Here is a 17,928-nt window from a genome sequence, read left to right as displayed (position 1 = left end):
AAAAAATTCACAATTATTAATTTTTCAAATCACTTTTTCAGTACGTATTTGACATCGTACACCAATATAAATGGCACCATCGTGTTCCTGAGCTCAAACTGCATCCAATAGACACCTTTTTTGTTGAAAAAATTATAACTTCAAAATTTGACCTTTTTTGACCTGAAAGTGACCTGACCTAAGCTAAATTCGACTCAAAATGACCTCGAATGACACAGACGACATCAAATTCGAAATCTATGGCCTAAATGGACCATGAAAAATGTGTCACGTGACCGACACATGATATAATATTTTCGTGACCTGTGATGACCTGACCCTGACCTGAAAATCAAAGTACAAGTTTGGTACCCTCAAGGTATCTAGAGCATCTGTTCACGAGTGTGGAAACCAAAAATGAGCCTGATCTGACTTGTAAGACGGCGGCCAGAGCCCAAAATGTGAACAAGCCAAAGTGCTAATAATTTTTACTTTGACCTGACCTGTGACGTCATCGGTGACCTCGAGGTCAATGAAATTAGGTTTCGCTCGACAGTTTTTCCGGGGCTATCAGACGCCGTTTGAATTTTGACGATCGGCCCAGTAGTTTCGGAGTTAGGAGGGGGGGCTATGAATAGCCCCCCCCAGTAGGGCGTGTTATACACAGACCCCAGTGGGGCGCGGGTTAAACGTCACTTTGTGGGAGCCCCAATAGGTACCCCTATGAAGAAATTCTTTGCAGTTTTGTGCTCATCTCACCCTGCTGAACCAGTTCCTGCTCTTAGCATTTAAAAAATAAACATTGTACTTAAAAAAATGGCTGGAAAGTGGGGACCATTGCCCCCCCCCCCTGTTCCTACGCCTATGAACATAAATATTGGTTAGTTTTATCAGCAGGGTTCACGATGTATTTTTTCACGACGTTTGTCGTTCACGACGTTGATGAACTGGTACGCCCCACTCACAACTCACAGGCGTTGATGAACTGGTACGCCCAACTCACAGGCGTTGATGAACTGGTACGCCCAACTCACAGGCGTTGATGAACTGGTAGGTGCCGTAGAAGAGCTCGCCGTCTGTCTCTGCCTGGTCAGTGTAGAAGCCGAGCACCAGGCTGTTGTAGAGGCTGATCCGGGCGCGGGGGGCGATCATGCCACAGAACCTGCCGCCGAACGGCGTCTCCAGCAGGTCCTCGTCGGGCCGACGCAGCTCGGAGAACACGTCCAGGTACTCGTGCTGGCAGCTGCATAAAGAAGGGGAAGACGGTGCCGGCGAGTGTTGAACAGGCGCCTATAATGTAGGCCGGTAAGGGCCGAACAGGGAACGTGAAATGGAATGTGAGTGAAGATAATTTACATCTCGTGTAACTTCCCAATGCTAAAGAGACATAACGCCCGTGTGAATGTGCCTTGGAGAATCGAGTCTGAATTGTGCATACATCAAGATACGTTCACAGATATTGTATGTATAATGCATAAAATTGTCCATGGTTTCAGCGTAATTTTCTACCCAGAGCAGTATGAGGCATGCAGAAAACGGTGCGTATTATTAATGCCTATTATTTAACACAATTAAAAGAGTGTTGACAAGTTTGAATTATTTTTACTAATAACTTCCACACTTAAGTAGTACCTATTTATAATTCAGCTGAACTAAGGAATACAGCTCAACTGTGTCATACATTCCCCTATCCCTATTCCTCATTACCCTATGCAACTACATAGGGTAAGGTTACTATCATGCACTCCTTACTCTGGATAGGTGCCTCGAAGTCGCATCAGACGAAACGATATTTTCACTCTCTGGTGAGGCTGTGCGATGAATTTGAGCAGGCACTGGCGCGAGTGACCCAGGGGGTTGTGCAGAGTGGGCGCCTCGAACGGCGCCGGCTCGTCCTGGTCCTCGCGGCTCACATACACCCTGTCACACTCTGGGGACACACAGACATACAGACGGCTGGCACACAACGCCCCGTTGACGAGTCCAAAGTGGAGCTGTCGATGCTAAGAGGGCAGTTCTGAAATTTCAGCACATAAATTTTGTATGATTGAGTGGTGCTTGCTAAAATCAGTTCAAGCATTAACAAAATGATGGTTCTGAGGCCAGTGTTACCAACAGAAAAATCGCCTGCTGTAGTTATTTTTAGACCTTGGATTCTCCCAAACTTTCACCAGCCACTTGACAAAATGCACTGATATCAAAAATATAAGTTAGGCTGACTGACATTTTTACTTATTTGAAATTGTTTTAACGGACTTTCACTGGGTAGTGGGTAAAAGTTATTATTGGTCCCGGTACTCCGACTTGTATTGAAAAGTCTTCGATGGGGCACACATAGGTTTAAAAAAAAACTGAAATTTGAGTTTACAGTTTGACTGTTAAATGCTTGTTTTGGGGGAAGGGGAGGGTCATATTACCCCTTTGCGCCGTCCATGATGGTTCAATAGCTAGTGTCAGCGAGGATTAACTGAACACTAAAATCCACATTTATGGATGAAACTCAAACTTGCAAGTCGTATTTTCAAAATGAAATTCAAGACGTTTATCCACAACACGCGATACCCTCTGGCAACACAGACCAAGCGGATGCCAAAAAAGCATTTACTTACAGAAGGCAGCGCATACTCTGATATAAATTTTGCTAATAAAGCGCAATTATAAGCAGAATGAATGAGCAAAAGAAATTATACATTAGCAATTTAAAGTACAGGCTAACAAGCCACCCAAATGACGCACACGCTTTGATAGCCGTTTATTAATTTTATGTTCTAAGCTTTACACATTGTAATGGACAGCATCTGGTTAGAAGAGCGGCCCAATTTAATACCCTCAGGGCACATTAATCAACCTCGCCTCAGAAATATGGGTACAACCTATCACTGCAGTGCAATTACAGTACGTCGCAGGTAAGGAACTTCGTTATGAAGTGTCATTTCTCTGGCTGTTTGGCCTCTCCTGATGTAGTTGTGATGTGACCATATTCTAGTACATGTTAGTTCATTTGAGTGGAAGGTTTATGAGACACTATTCAAGTGTCAATAGTGCGACACATTCGTAGTAAAAATAACTTTCCTCATCTTAATGGAACTTTTAAATCGTTCAGGCGACATATTTCAAATATTGTATGGCTGCTTCTTGCCCAAGCGGGAATAACTTACGCGTTGACATCAACTTCAACGACTTTACTGATACAAGAAATGTTTCATTGGCCGCATACCAAGGGGAGGGTTTAGCAATCACGTTGGTGCAGCCTCTGATGCTATTCGCACGATTGCTTGGAACTTTTTTTCAGTTTCCTTTCAATCAATGCAACGAAAACGAACATAAACAACATGAGCTGCCTATAAGCAGAATTGTAACGAATGTTTCCTTTAGTATCCATTATGTTTGGATGGACACCTTATCACGCATTCACGCTTGCAACATTTATCTACATGTATTTCATGTGTTCACACACAAACTTGCCACATATTGACAATACAAACACCCATGCAAGGAACGGAGAAAATGACATGCTTAGAAGAGAAGGTGATCAGTTCAGCTCCTACCTCCGGTAATCCGCCGATAGCCATTGGCTTGAGCAGGACATTTTGCATCAATGAATCGCTACAGTATTTCCCAGTGTGGGGCCCACTAAAGTCTTACTGATAGGATGTGCTGAAACTACATATGATATACAGGCATATCGAGAGGGAAAAACAAAATTTTCATCTGAGCTATGCTCAAAATTTAGCTAAACACATGAGATTGAAGGCGTATAATTGATATTTTGTGCTGTTTATGCAGGTATAAGCAAAAGAAAAGAATGCAAATGTGGAGATGCGCTTGGAGACTGGAGAGTCGATCTAAAAAGTGAGTTCATAATAATGGCAGATGGTAAGTGACAGGCCATCATAGAATAACCATCTAACTACTACGTAATGTAATCGCTGAGGGCTATTTAAGTGTACCAAAAGTAGTAAATACATAAGGGTCAGCCAACCAATGCCCACCTACAATAGAATTCAAGAAGGTTTTTGCAAGGACAAAGCAAAAGTTGAAGGTAGATAGCATGTGCTACAAGAATAAATTATTAGCATTGTAGACCTCAGTCATCAGATTGTAACGAGGACGAATGTGATAATCTAAAACACTCAGACTGATTCAAGGCTCATCTCCTGATGTAGTTAGGTAATGCTAGTCCTTTCATAATGCCGGACTCTTGCTCAAAAAGGCCATCATCGTTTCAGCACAAGTGACCAAAATTATATACATTATACATTCGTCCATCACATCGGTAAGACTGAGCGTCTATCTAGCTATACGAAGGGTGTACCAACACTATATAGAGGACAAAGTGAGCAGTGTGCCACGGCGTCACCTACTTGCTCCTGATAGCGGCACAAAAGGTCGATCGGGGTCACCCTCCGGCCCTGGGCCGTCCGAGTCTGCTCCCGCCGCAGCGTCGACTGAAAGTCCGGCAGAGGTCAGCGCGGGGAGAGTCAAAGGTCAAACCAGGGGCGCGCACAGGGCGGCGGCAGAGGGGGGTTCCCGAGACACAGCAAACAGCACACACCCCACTCACCACCACCAAAAACTTACAGTGGCCAGCATTGGTAGAGGTGATGCGGAAAACGGTTAGCGTAGTTTGGGGGTTGGCGTTATTAAAAATCGTGAATAGTAACACGAGGTATTACGTAATAAGTATGTCAGTCTGTCTGTGAGTTATGACCATTATTGATTTTTTTTTTGGAAATGGACAGACAATGTTTGAACGGTGAATTTTAGTCGTCATGTCATTTTTTTTTTTGCTTTCGTTACTTTTTCCTTTTTAAGTGTAAAAATAGAACGTCTATTTACTACCAAACTGCGGTTCGTTCATCCCACAATTATCTCATTTGTAGCGTGATCAGTTGATATGTATGCAAGTCCATTAGGAGTCAACTTGCTAATGTTGCGTCACCGCTGCATTCTGTGAATAATATGTACAATACTTTATTGCCTGATTGTAGGTACGTCTCATGCATTTCTATATGCACGTGTAATGCAACTGTCTAGTAATGATTTACATGTAAGCATGTATTTCTTGCAAGAGAGTTAATGATTGCAGTTTAGATTGCTTCATCGTAATGCATGCTTCAATCGTAAGGTGTGCGAAATTGACCTCTAGATAACCTCGCGTCTTTTATATTTGAAAAATAGGAAGCGCAAATATGCATTGATTTATCGAAACAATCTTCATGACAGTAAATTGCGTTTGAATTGTGCCTATAGCTTAACGGTCTCCCTATGCCCAAAAGTCAACATTGCCCAACAAAGTGAGCTCGTTTGGCCAGCAGCTTCTCTCCCCAAAGAGGAAGCCATTCCATCTCGGTCTAATCTCGTGTCAAAAGCGCAATCGGTGATGCCCCTTGCATTACAACAGTCCTTTGTTAGGCAGACCAAGACCTTCTGAGGCAGACACTATCTAAAAGAGCAGCATTTGTGGCGACTGGTGACGCAACCCACCGTCCGCGAAATGGGTTGGAGCCTTGGTGGTCTTAAGCAGAATGAAGCCCGTAAACGATGGGGTTACTACGTGCTTATAATGCCAAATATGTGCACTGAGCTGCATAAGATCCCGAGTGTTTTATGCAGTTATGGAAGAGGTGAATTAGCGTTAGCAGCTTACGGCAAGCAATAAGCAAGCATGACGCTGCGCGTATGCTCTGGCGGATTCAGACAGGTGGCCTTCAGACACCACGGGGAAGGTAGTGCAAAAATGTCCTAACCAAAAATGCATTGATATGTCCCCCACCCCCCTCCTGAGTGGAACCGGCAGTTACTATATAATAGGTGAGGTTATGTAAAGGTATGTCGAAACTGCTGCGCATGCTTACAGTTTTGAATGTTTCCTTGCTCGCTTTACTTCCATAAAAATTTACCTTTGCAAGCATGAAAAACAATAATAAAAATTGATTGTAAGCAGTGCTGCAGAAAAATGCTACTCCCTGCAAACAGGATTTATGTCGGTCATGGTGAACATCTAAAGCCGTAGATCACATTGTTTGGCCTTTGTATTGTAATTGAATAAGTAATTGTACATCCTAATCAGCAAACCGTTTTAGTGCTACACATATACAGTGTTCTAGGCTCTAACAACGTGTAGTGTTATTGTCTATTCAAAATACACATGTCAAGCTAGATACATGTCATTCACGTTTCACTCTATGAAAAAGATGTGTGTGACTTTTTGTCATGTTTTGGCTTAACTACCACAGGGGCGCAGCCAGGCAATTACTGCCACCAAAACCAGTGTAAAGACAGTGTTTTACTCTGCACGGATAGTGATGGATCTTAGTTTTTCGGAGGGCATTTTAATAGCGGATTTAAACCAGAAATTTGTATATGTCGCTTTGCGAGGAGCAGCCGACAAGGCTGCCATTAGGTGCACATAAAGTTAAAAGAGGATTAAAGATTGGTTTGAGTACAAAATGTTGAGAACCCTTTGAGAAGCATAATTAATAGGATAGAGAATTGATGTGCAATGTTCCGAAAGGCAAATATTTTTTTAGCAATGCGGCCTCAAAAACGTCTTCATCTTAACTTCTCCCACCGAAAATACTGATCCATTACGATCCTCATTTTCCACAAACCGACCTCTCTCCACCGCGCCGGGGCAGCGTCCGACCCCCGGCGGCGCGGTGCCTGGCTGCGCCCCTGGCCGCGCATGCAGGCCCCTTACCGCGCGCCGGTGTGCAGTGAGAGCAAGGCGGCTCGCTAGGCTCGTCGTCGCATGCATCGTCGTCGTCGACGATCGGCTGCTCACCTTGCGCCGCCGACCTGCCGACGGCCAGCAGGAGGGCGAGCAGCGCCCAGCCGAGCGCCCGCATCGCGGCCAGAGCGCACCTGGGAACGGCGAGGGGTAATTACCTAGTGTATTGTACTTATTGTGCATACTGCTCTGTTCGAGAGAAGGTAATAACAGAGTGATCCTAATAGTCCTAATGCTCAGGTTATCATTAGAGTGTTATCTTTCCTCTAATAAATCATCTGGACATGTCTTATGTTGAAGCAGCATTTGGCTAGCCTTAAAACCTTACATAGGTCGGGTTAATGACATATTCGATTCATAAGTGCGGAGATGAAAAGGTACCGTGTTGCACAAGAGTAAGAGGTGGGGAGAGGCCCATATCAGCGGAAAATAGTGTCCGGTGATAGATCGCCCGTGCTGAAAAACAATCTGTAAAGTTTTCCTACTTAACCGCACCGTAATTGAATGTCCTGAGGGTTAGAAAAATGCACTGATTGGTTGTTGAATAATTAAGGTTGCTGTTGATTTAGAGCTTGCCGTCCGTGAGGTCCACCCACTTCACAAAAAGATCCTAGAAGATTATCTGGGCGAGTGTCAGGTGAAATATTCTCCATTTCGCAATCATTTAGGATCCACAAACAGTAGTATTTCCAAAACTCGCAAGGAAGTCCATTATCAATTGTGGATTTAATCGACAACTCATGTATTCTTCCGTGATTGCCAAGTATTTAACCACAAACATGCGACGAAAACTGTTTTATAAGTTACGTACATCAGATTACGATCTCAGCCGCCAGTCATATGAAATGGGAACGAAAAATGATCCCCAGAGGTGAATAAAACGCAAAAGCTGTCACCTACGCGATGTCTAGCTGTCACCAACAGTAATCTTGAAACAGAAGGTACTTTTTGACGTTTTCTCATCACCCTTTTAGGCCTAGAAATGAAAATGAGGCTAGAATGAAAAGAAACTGACCTTTAAAATTTCGGACTCTGGGCATCACAACGCATCACCACATTTCAGTGACACAGTACAACAAAAATAAATCACTACCATCCAACTTACCTAAACCTAGGTCTGACCGACGTCCTAGCTCGTCCTGGCTTCCTGATCCAGTTCAATCAGAACTCACGAAAGAATTGTCAGTTGTCACTGATTCACTTGCCTTTGCTTCACTAGTCGGAACCAATTATCAACGCTCCAACCAAGTTTCTGGGACCGATGGTCATGGATCTCACCCCAGTTGTGGCCCAGATGTGACGTCCCCCGTCCCAGTCGCCCGGTCCTTCCCTACTCCGGCGGCGGCCAAGGCCGCGCCGGTCCCCGCCACCGTTCAACCGGCGACGAGCGGGGACGAGCTGTCGCGCTGTCGCCGTTTTTCCTGCGTTGTCTATGGGGTAGGCAGACAACTGAACCAGTGACAACTGAACCAGGGACAACTGAACCAGTAAAACTGAACCAGGGACAACTGAACCAGTGACAACTGAGCCAGTGACAACTGAACCAGCGACAACTGAACCAGCGACAACTGAACCAGCGACAACTGAACCAGTGACAACTGAACCAGGGACAACTGAACCAGTGACAACTGAACCAGTGGACAACTGAACCAGTGGACAACTGAACCAGTGGACAACTGAACCAGTAGACAACTGAACCAGTGACAACTGAGTCAGTGACAACTGAACCAGTGACAACTGAACCAGTATGACAACTGAACCAGTGACAACTGAACCAGTGACAACTGAACCAGTGACAACTGAACCAGTGACAACTGAACCAGTGACAACTGAACCAGTGTCCAGTGGACAACTGAACCAGTATGGCAACTGAACCAGTGGACGACCAAACCAGTGGACAGGACAACTGAGCCAGCAGACAACTGAGCCAGCGGACAACTGAACCAGTGGACAACTGAACCAGTGGACAACTAATGTCGTACTGCGCTGTATAGGTATAAGGTAGCGGGTGGCTGGACGGACGGTCTGTGCCAATCTGCCGGTCTGCCAATTGATCTGTGTCCGATCTATTAGAGTGTCCGTCCCAGAGCCGTACGACGGCTGACAGGGCTGACAGCTAGCCTGGTGGTCGCGAACTGGTGTGGCAACCGTTACGCCCACCTGGGACGCCCGAATAGTTAGCAACGTATAAATGATATTCACTTTGATGGCCTAACTCGGGACAGACAGGGCACGCAACGTGGGCTTGGCAGAGTTCAGCCCGCCTGGGCCCAGAGGAATCTCCGGTATATAAATGGATTCACTGCTCGGGCTTACATCCATCGGGCTTACGCCAAACGTCGCACAACTAGGGCTAAACAACGGCTGTCCTGAGCTCGCCGAGAGGCCCAGAGGGCATACCTCCGGCAGAGCATGGGTTTTAGTCGGCGTTTTTGTGTCATACGCCGACTTTAGTCTTTAGCACAAGCGCTAGCCGACTTTAGTCCAAGCGCTAGCCGACTTTAGCTCGACTAAAAATCTCGGGCAAGCCGCACTTCAGCTTGCTTGGGCCCGGAGTAAAATTGCTTGCTGGGCTACTGGTTAGTGGTTCAGTTGTCACTGGTTCAGTTGTCCACTGGTTCAGTTGTCCACTGGTTCAGTTGTCCACTGGTTCAGTTATCACTGGTTCAGTTGTCACTGGTTCAGTTGTCACTGGTTCAGTTGTCACTGGTTCAGTTGTCACTGGTTCAGTTGTCCGCTGGTTCAGTTGTCCGCTGGTTCAGTTGTCCACTGGTTCAGTTGTCTACTGGTTCAGTTGTCTACTGGTTCATTTGTCACTGGTTCAGTTGTCACTGGTTCAGTTGTCACTAGTTCAGTTGTCACTGGTTCAGTTGTCCCTGGTTCAGTTGTCCCTGGTTCAGTTGTCACTTGTTCAGTTGTCCCTGGTTCAGCTGTCACTGGTTCAGTTGTCCCTGGTTCAGTTGTCACTGGTTCAGTTGTCCTGGTTCAGTTGTCACTGGTTCAGTTGTCATGGAACCGTCTATGGCGCTTCACAACGCACCGGCTGTCGCACCGGCGGTATTTTCAGCCCCAGCTGTCTACAAAGAGATGACGCTGTTAAATTTTTGTGCCGTGGTCCATAGTGGCCCTCTATGGGAAGACAGCTCTGATTTTAGCGGGAACGGACTAGTTATCTATTTTAAATGCAACAACTGAGATGCTCGAATCTGTCTCTTTATTCCTATGGCTGTCACCTACGCACGCAGGCGAGTAGCAGGGTTTTTTCACCTCTGATGATCCCGCTAAATGATACGACGCAACGTTTCTACCAGCGTGTCCTTTCTGCAAGATCCAAACACAAAGTACTTCCTACTTAAAAAAAACTATGAAACATGATGTTCGCCTTTGCTGCATTTGAAAACTTGTTCCCGGAAAACTCGACCTAGTTGGGTCGTGATCAGCAATTTCTAATTAATTTCTAATAAATAATATCCAAATCCCAAATAATTAACGTAATAAATAATATCTAATCTAATAAATAATCCCCAAGCCCCTGAATTGTCACACGACTTTGCCGCTTTTCGTCAACTACTTTGGACACCATCCGCAGAGAGTTCCTCCATTCGCCGGCACAAGTTCAGCACCTTTTCATCTCCGAGGCCCGCCACGTGACCGGGACAGCGCCGTCCCCCATCGCTCTTTCCCGCTCTGCCCGGGGATCGATGCCGAACGCCGCCGGCCGGCCGCCGCCGCCCAGTGGTTAGCGGGGCAGCGGTGGGCCGCGGGTGGCTCACTGGGGTAGACGTTATTGGCTATAGGGGAGCCCGGAGAGCGCGGGACCCATGGGGTGAGGTGGGGAGAGGAGGAGAGAAGGGGAGCGAACGTGTGTCAGAGTGAACCAGGCACAAGTTGTCGAGTGTGCGGTTTCATTGTGCAATGAATACTTACGTGTAATAGTAAACGGGTGAAATAGGTCTCTGGCAGGAACGAATATAATACGGAAAGAAGAAACGAAGGATCACCAATACTTTGTGTCGAGAAATATGTATTTTTTCTGAAAGTCATATGGCTGCATTTACTACAGGGAAGAGGACAACATGTCTTGAATGCATGTTACATAACACTCTCTTTCCTCTTTTTCTCCCCACTCTTTTTCTGAAAATGTTCCATGGACGTGCCCTACAGCTGACCACAATACCTTTCAAACAACATGATTTTCCAAAGACTCACTAAAACAATGCACAATAGCGTTGTGCACTTTGTAACTAACCTACCTATTTATATTCTCACTACTCATTGAAATTAGCTTCCCGTACTGAAGTTCAAAATGTAATCGCAAATACATTTGCCGCCAATCATCCTTAAAAATGTCTCAAGATGAGTCCTATGCATAATCATATTTAAAATTTACTTGCTTGAATTGTACTCCCTTGAGCCTTTCTACGATATGAATAAGAGGTAGATGTGTCATAAACCTTAGCATTGCATTAAATCATTCTTACCCAGACTCCTGAACCTAAATATTCCTTTTGTTTGTAGAATCCATTCCCTTTTGTCCGGCAGCGACGCTAAGAGGTGGGCTAGAAGTTGAAGCTATGTCCTGGGCTCGATGTGGCTGCTGCATTACCCACTTCACTTCGACATAACTCTATGACCATCGCGCCGTCCGAGGGTGGTGAACAGCACTGCTGCAGGGCACCGCATGCCTTCTGTGCGGCCCGCTCAATAATTTGGGGGCACCTCAGCTAGGAAATAAGCTCTGAGCACGAATAGTCTGCATGTGTCCGAGCATTGACCCCTGTACACCGAGGTATTTAAGGTCAGTGTTAACCTTTGTTTTGTTTAAAGCGCTAACCTTTGCTGTTGGACTGATCGGTGTATTTGTCAAGTTGCAATGATCATTTTATTTAAATAAAACATACACCAAATGTTGGCAATCCCATGTCTCCTTCATATTGTCCTCAATTTGGTGGAAAACACAGACAACAAAATAGCCATTTGTGCCAATACAACAAAAATATGAGACTGTTCTATAAATGCATTATTTCTAAAAGAAAGCGAATATCCGAAACTACAAGCTACTGCCATCAGCTCAATGGGGAATAAGTAACAATATAACGAATCGTGTAGTGGGCTGGCGGATGGGTGCAAGTCCCAGCGGCCGCCGGATTAAATAGCTAGAAATAATACTGTTTATGGACACAATAGCGGCCATGCAAACCAGAGCTAGCTGCGGTCGTAGTAATGCGTTTATGTAGGGGACAGTGGGGTAATTTGGCCGCTTTTTTTAGAAAACGATGTAACGAAAAATCGACAACACACTTCTGCATTTTCTCAACGCTGCCAGGTGTGGCATACATTTTACTTTCCTGGACAGTAAACTTGAAATGATAGAGTAACTACTTATATTGAAATTGTGACGGATTACAAAGGTCTGCAAAGCGGCCAAATTGCCCCACTAGCAGGGTTATTTGGCCGGGGGTGTGGGGCAATTTGGCCGGTGTTAGTTTCAGGCCATGATTTTTGTTATAGGCGAGTCAGCTTCACATTCAGCAATGACGCATGTCCTACGACGCATTTGAAGCATTTTGGAGGTTGACTCAGCGGTCACAGGGGTCGAAAATAGTCAAAATAGCGGCTTTAGATGCGATGACAGTTTTTTAAGAATAGCTTTTGAAGTAATCAAGCTAGGCCAAAACTAAAAGTACCATCGTAATTCTCTCGTCATTCCGCATCGAAACATGTATGTGTTGACCTCGAGAGGTCAAGGTCAAAGGTTGGCTTCAGGTCACGTTACCTCAGGTCGCTTGACCTCAAGGTTACGTGCGTTCAAGGTCATCATGTATATCATTCGATGCGCGTTGACGAGCTGAACACAATGAGACCATTTGCGCGGCTGTATCTTTTTTCTGTAAGTATTTATTAGCAAAAAAGCGTTAGGTAACCTTTGATGACGTCACATGCCCTTACAGCTGTCCAATAGGAAACATGGCATCAAGGTAGTCAAAGTTGGTCATGAATTATGTCCTTTATGGTATAATTGACCATGACAACTTGGCCGTCCCAGCATAGTGACTCTGAGCGCACCGGCCAAGTTGCCCCGCTAGTCCCGGCCAAATAACCCCACATTGCCATTCTGAAAATTTTTGTCTATAAAGTCGTCATGGCTGTACAGAACTAGATGAAATTGCTCTTGGAACCGCTGAACACTCTCAAGAATGGCGCTATAATGTTGGGATTCGTTTACAGCCCAAATACTACATGTTATACAAATTTTTAAACGGAAGTAAAAGTTATCATTTTCTAACGAAATTCACGTTTTATTAATTTTGAATAAAACTAAGAGGGGGAAAGTTTTGACATTTGTTCTGGAGTATGTTCTGACGATGACAAATGAATAGAGACTAAAGTTATTTCATTCACTTTTATCAGCTTTCGTACAGGTGGGGGCGGCCAATTTACACCACCGGCCAAATTACCCCACTCTCCCCTACTTTTTTTTTTACTGTTAATCCTTCTATCCTGGTTTCGAACTCGCCCACACGCTCAGACACTGAAGCAGTTCTTTGCAGACACAGCAGAGCGCAGTGCTCTCGTTGTCTCAGTCTTCTCTTTCCTTCTCTCGACACTCAGGCAGAGCGCAGTACTCTGCCTCGAGAGGCGCCAAAACAAACGGCGCCGATGCCGAGCTCTAAAAGCGCTGACGAGTCCCTTATGGTGTGGCACCAGCCAGTGCTGTTTGCTATTGGATCGCAGACTGAGATAGGGTCAGGATCGAGGGACGAACGGAGAGACAGTGAGGAGAAAGGAAGAGAAGAAGAGGTAGTGAGATGGGGGAACATTGAGACAGAAAGACGGATACAAAGAAGAGTTAGACGGGAAGCACATTTGCCGATAAACAGTGACAGAAAGTTGAGGGAAGTTGAATAGATCCTCAGCCAACACGGATAAAAATATTTACGCCTCGAAGGATTTACAAACACCTTATTTCGGAAACTACTTTTATCGGTGTTCATATACCATTAACTTTGGAGTGTTCCATGACGAGGCAGAGTAACTTAAGTATCTCACTTGATGTACCAGAGTAAATGAAGAAGCCTGGGAGTTCTCCTACTCCTCATGCATAATTATTTGGAGTATTGAAACCCGGTAAGATGGAGTTAAATGGATAAAACTCCAAAACAAGGCGAAAATCTACTCCAATATCGGTACTGTATTTGGGACGTCAGAACCCCGCCTAGCGGAGCAAATATTTTTCTCCGTGAAGGAGAGGCTGAGGTTCAAAGGAAGACGATGCCAAGACACTAAGACTAGCAACAATGACACCGAGACAGGACGAAAGACACTAAGACGGGGAGACATACGGAGAGTACGACGGAGTTAGAAGAGACAACGTCGGTTATTCAGACGCAAAGGCAGCGGAAAGCAGACGGCTGGTGTGGTCGCACAGAGCGGTGACATGATTGGCGCAGGTGGCGCGCCGTTCGAGGCAGCGCACACTTGTTCGTTTATCGCTCAAACTGCGTGAGGGGGACCAGCTGGATGGCTTTGAGGACCAGCTGGCTCGCATAGTCATCTGCTCACTACAACAACAGCGCAGCATTGAGCTCCGGCAAAATAAACATGGTGGACCGGCTCCGGCCAGTAATGCTGCCATCATTGGACATTGCCGTTAAATTGCCCATCACAGCTCTCTCCTCTCTCTCTCTCTCTCTCTCTCTCTCTCTCTCTCTCTCTCTCTCTCTCTCTCTCTCTCTCTCTCTCTCTCTCTCTCTCTCTCTCTCTCTCTCTCTCTCTCTTTCTCTCTTTCTCTCTCTCTCTCTCTCTCTCTCTCTCTCTCTCTCTCTCTCTCTCTCTCTCTCTCTCTCTCTCTCTCTCTCTCTCTCTCTCTCTCTCTCTCTCTCTCTCCCCGCTGTGCAGTGTGCACTGTACCTATAGGCATCAGCAGTCAGTACCGAGACTAACCCAGAGCCTCCATGCCTCCTCTCCTCTCTCTCTCTTCCTCCCACTCTACCCCCATAGACAGCGGTCAGAGTCATCGATTGAAGTGTCAGCGACGCTCCTCTGGACCGCTGCCCCGGCGCGCGGGATCTTTCGCAATGCTCCCGGAGGCTGCGGGTCCGGGTCAGTTACTAGACTGATGTGGCACAGCTGACCTCTGGAAAAGGTCGGCTACTGAACAAACGAAGAGGTCACCGTACAATATAAGGGCAGCATGTGGCTCGCTGGGGTATACCGCCAGGATATTTCTTTTACAATCTGACATTCTGGTTACTTTCTTCAGACATAATCAAGGAATTGCGAACGCTGTTATGACTAACCGATCCCCCATATCGCCCCCCCCCCCCCCTAGTCTCTGATCACAGAACTTTACCATTGGGCCAGATACCATATAACAATCCAATGCAAAACAATTCATCCAATACAAAATACCAGAGCATGACCATCACCGCATCCCGCAGCCACGCACAATCCTGAACAATCGTTGAGTGCGAGACCGTGTTCCCAGGGAGGAAGTAACGGTCATTTAGGGGAAGGCAGTGCCCTCCATTAATACACTGTGGTCATCATGACTAGGAAGAAAGGGTAATTCTTCGCTCCCATAAGTATTACAATGCCTTTAATTAGAACACAGGGCTCATAGTACAATGCATTTAGCACTAACTGAAAACTATGTAGCTTTGCAATTTTACCTTGCTGCTGATTTTATTTTCTTAGATTATCTCACGAATAAGTCATAGTTTTGTACATAAACCTCACAAGTGTACGAGTATAGGTATACCTACACAGTTTGATCATTATAAGCATTGTGTTTTATTTTTATTATTATTTGTATTTCATCATTTATCATTGTTTAGAATTGTATTTTGCTACTTTCAAAAAGAAAAGCTAAAACCCAAGAAAGAGTAAATTTGTCAATCTGTCGGTATCCCAAGCTCAAACGTACTGGCAATCTAAAAAGAGCTGTAAAAAATAACTCTGCATAGTAACAGATGAAATGCTTAAAGCTCATTTTATATAGTTTCCGAATCACTAAGACATAAGACGCAAAAGTTATAAAAGTTCAGCTATCTATTGCTCTTCGTGTGGGAAAGTGATGGCACTTACTTCATTTTTGATAAGAACCAAAATATTTCGCACTAATTTACACGATTTTTACGCTTCAGGAATCTTAACGTATAATTTGTTGAAGAACAACAAGAGCTTATACATATTCGGCTCTAAAGGACATCGTTTAACAAGGCTAAGCATTCTTCATCCAGTGCTCTCAATGGCTGAATGCTGTGACAAAATCGATGCTGGCTCTGCGCCAAACAAGTGTTCTACCACCTATAGCTACACGACAACCTATAGTCACCGTTCGTATAGCTAGTGGCCCATGAGGTATTATGTGTAAATGCTCTGTTGTTGCGAAAAGAGGGATAACATAACACTTACCAGGAGCAATTCCCACGTCCGGCTTGCAAAGCCCCTCTACGGGTGCACTTCTCTCTGCTCGCCACTCCTCTCGCCTCCCACTGTTTCACTCTGACCTCAGACCCTCTGCTCCCACTGACCTGATCAGGAGAGGAGGCTGGGCGGTGACCTGGGCCGGCCCAGGGGCATGTCGGCTCCGCTAGCGGTGGAGGAGGTGGTGGTGGCACGAGCACTGCGCGCCGACCGAGAGCCGACTGGCCGAGTCTCCCGTCTATCGATCCGGGCCAGAGACGGCGGCGGCAGCGGCGGCAGCTGTAGCCGGGCCGTGACGTCATGCATGGCGGCGGCGGCGGCGGCGGCGGCGGCGAGACGGAGGCAGGCAAAATAAAACGCAAAAATGGTTTTGGTCTAAAGACATTTATATCAGCCTTGTTTGATCATTGCCGAATATCCGACATAGGTATGTAGCAGGCATAATGCAGGTCTGAAAAAGTGCAACTGAATCAAACGCTTTCGCTACTTGCGCGGTAAAGATGCGCTGGGCATATGCTTTTGGGCATTTACACAACTTGTTACTAAAAAGCAGCTATTCATGTAGCTTACGCTATTCTATTCATGTTTCGTGTTTGGTTTCATTGTACACATTTGCTCTTTCTATTTATTAATGTCACTTCTATCTAAAAACATAAACTTTTCTAAATCAATTTTCATACAGCATTTTACACAGTTTGGGCGTTTGAGAAATAGACTACACGAGCGCCTAAGTGTTAACCCTCTAATGCCCACACATAGTTCCACGGTTCCTAAAATTAGCACCTTGTGACATATGATTCATTTTGGGTCCCTTGTTCGAAATCTGGAGTCAAATATTTTTTAGCAGTTCAAATTTCGGAAATAAATTTTGTATCAAATATGATACATTGGGCATTCCACTTGGTAATTTTTAGTGGTATCAGACCACACAGAAGGAAGTGAAGACAGATGAGAAAATATATATTATTAAAAATTTCAGTGATAAAAGTGGCAGTTAAAATGTGTAAAATGCCAACAAGACATCCTTTACTGTGCACTTTTTATCAGAACATTTTCTGAATAGTTCATTGGCATCCTTCTTGTATCAAAATGTCCTTTCAGTCGGTGCTTAGGGAACAACGCTAATCATAGGCATCTATTTACGAGTGCCTTCTATTCCTTCAATTTCCACGATACGGCGCGTTGCACTTGTGCAATTTTTCATAATTCAGACATGTGGGCCGTGTTTCTCTAACGTAGATGCGTTATGCATACTTGATATAGAAATGAAGACATTACAGTTGGCTCGCGGTAAGTGGTTTAAGTGAAGCAGTTCTAATGCAAAATGCTGGACAGCCTGCCGACGGACCGGAATCAATGCCAAAGACGATGTTGGTTTATCTTCATGATAGCCGGACAATCTCGGGTGACTGAAACTCTCAGCCTGTGAATCGTTTTTTTCAATTCAGATGGTTTATTTACACCAAAACAGGTACATTTAACAGCACAATAAAATGATGCGGCGAGACATTATGCACGGGTGATCCACATCAGAAGGGCGGGGCAGCGGGTCGCATGGTTGCCTACTTCTTAGATAGGAAATCAAAGGAACCACGCCCTTCGGTCCGGAGTCTGTCTTCATGGCGAGCCCGTTTAGCCAGCTTCCTCTGAAGATGACGATATAGTTTTCCACTCCACATTCAATCTCTTACTACTGGGATGAACGGAGGAGATTTGAATCGCAAACAAATGTGAGTCGTTCTCCAATATGAATGAAAAATGCTGGCTGGCTGCTAATGCAAGTCTTC

The 17,928-nt window shown here is 45.3% G+C and overlaps 1 protein-coding gene across 3 annotated transcripts in view; it reads right to left on the bottom strand.

Annotated features, from left to right (window-relative positions):
- LOC122393858 (cubilin-like) overlaps positions 1-16,359 on the bottom strand; it is a 53,233-nt gene extending 36,874 nt beyond the window's left edge. Inside the window, exons 1-5 of one of the 3 annotated variants that reach the window (XM_043390277.1) lie at positions 16,249-16,359; positions 6,683-6,846; positions 4,344-4,427; positions 1,732-1,909; positions 1,014-1,222 (exon numbers count right to left, since the gene is read on the bottom strand). In XM_043390277.1, coding sequence (XP_043246212.1) covers positions 1,014-1,222; positions 1,732-1,909; positions 4,344-4,427; positions 6,683-6,830 — 619 coding nt within the window. In that variant the 5' untranslated portion in view covers positions 6,831-6,846; positions 16,249-16,359. The remainder of the gene's footprint in view (positions 1-1,013; positions 1,223-1,731; positions 1,910-4,343; positions 4,428-6,682; positions 6,847-16,248) is intronic. The other 2 variants (XM_043390279.1, XM_043390280.1) reach the window with 2 other exon arrangements.
- Between the last annotated feature and the right edge of the window lie 1,569 nt (positions 16,360-17,928).

Source organism: Amphibalanus amphitrite, unplaced genomic scaffold, assembly GCF_019059575.1.
Source record: "Amphibalanus amphitrite isolate SeventyFive unplaced genomic scaffold, NRLGWU_Aamphi_draft 000559F_arrow, whole genome shotgun sequence".
Taxonomy (NCBI): domain Eukaryota; kingdom Metazoa; phylum Arthropoda; class Thecostraca; order Balanomorpha; family Balanidae; genus Amphibalanus; species Amphibalanus amphitrite.
Note: the sequence above shows the minus strand (reverse complement) of the source record. Positions and strands in the feature narration are given on the sequence as shown.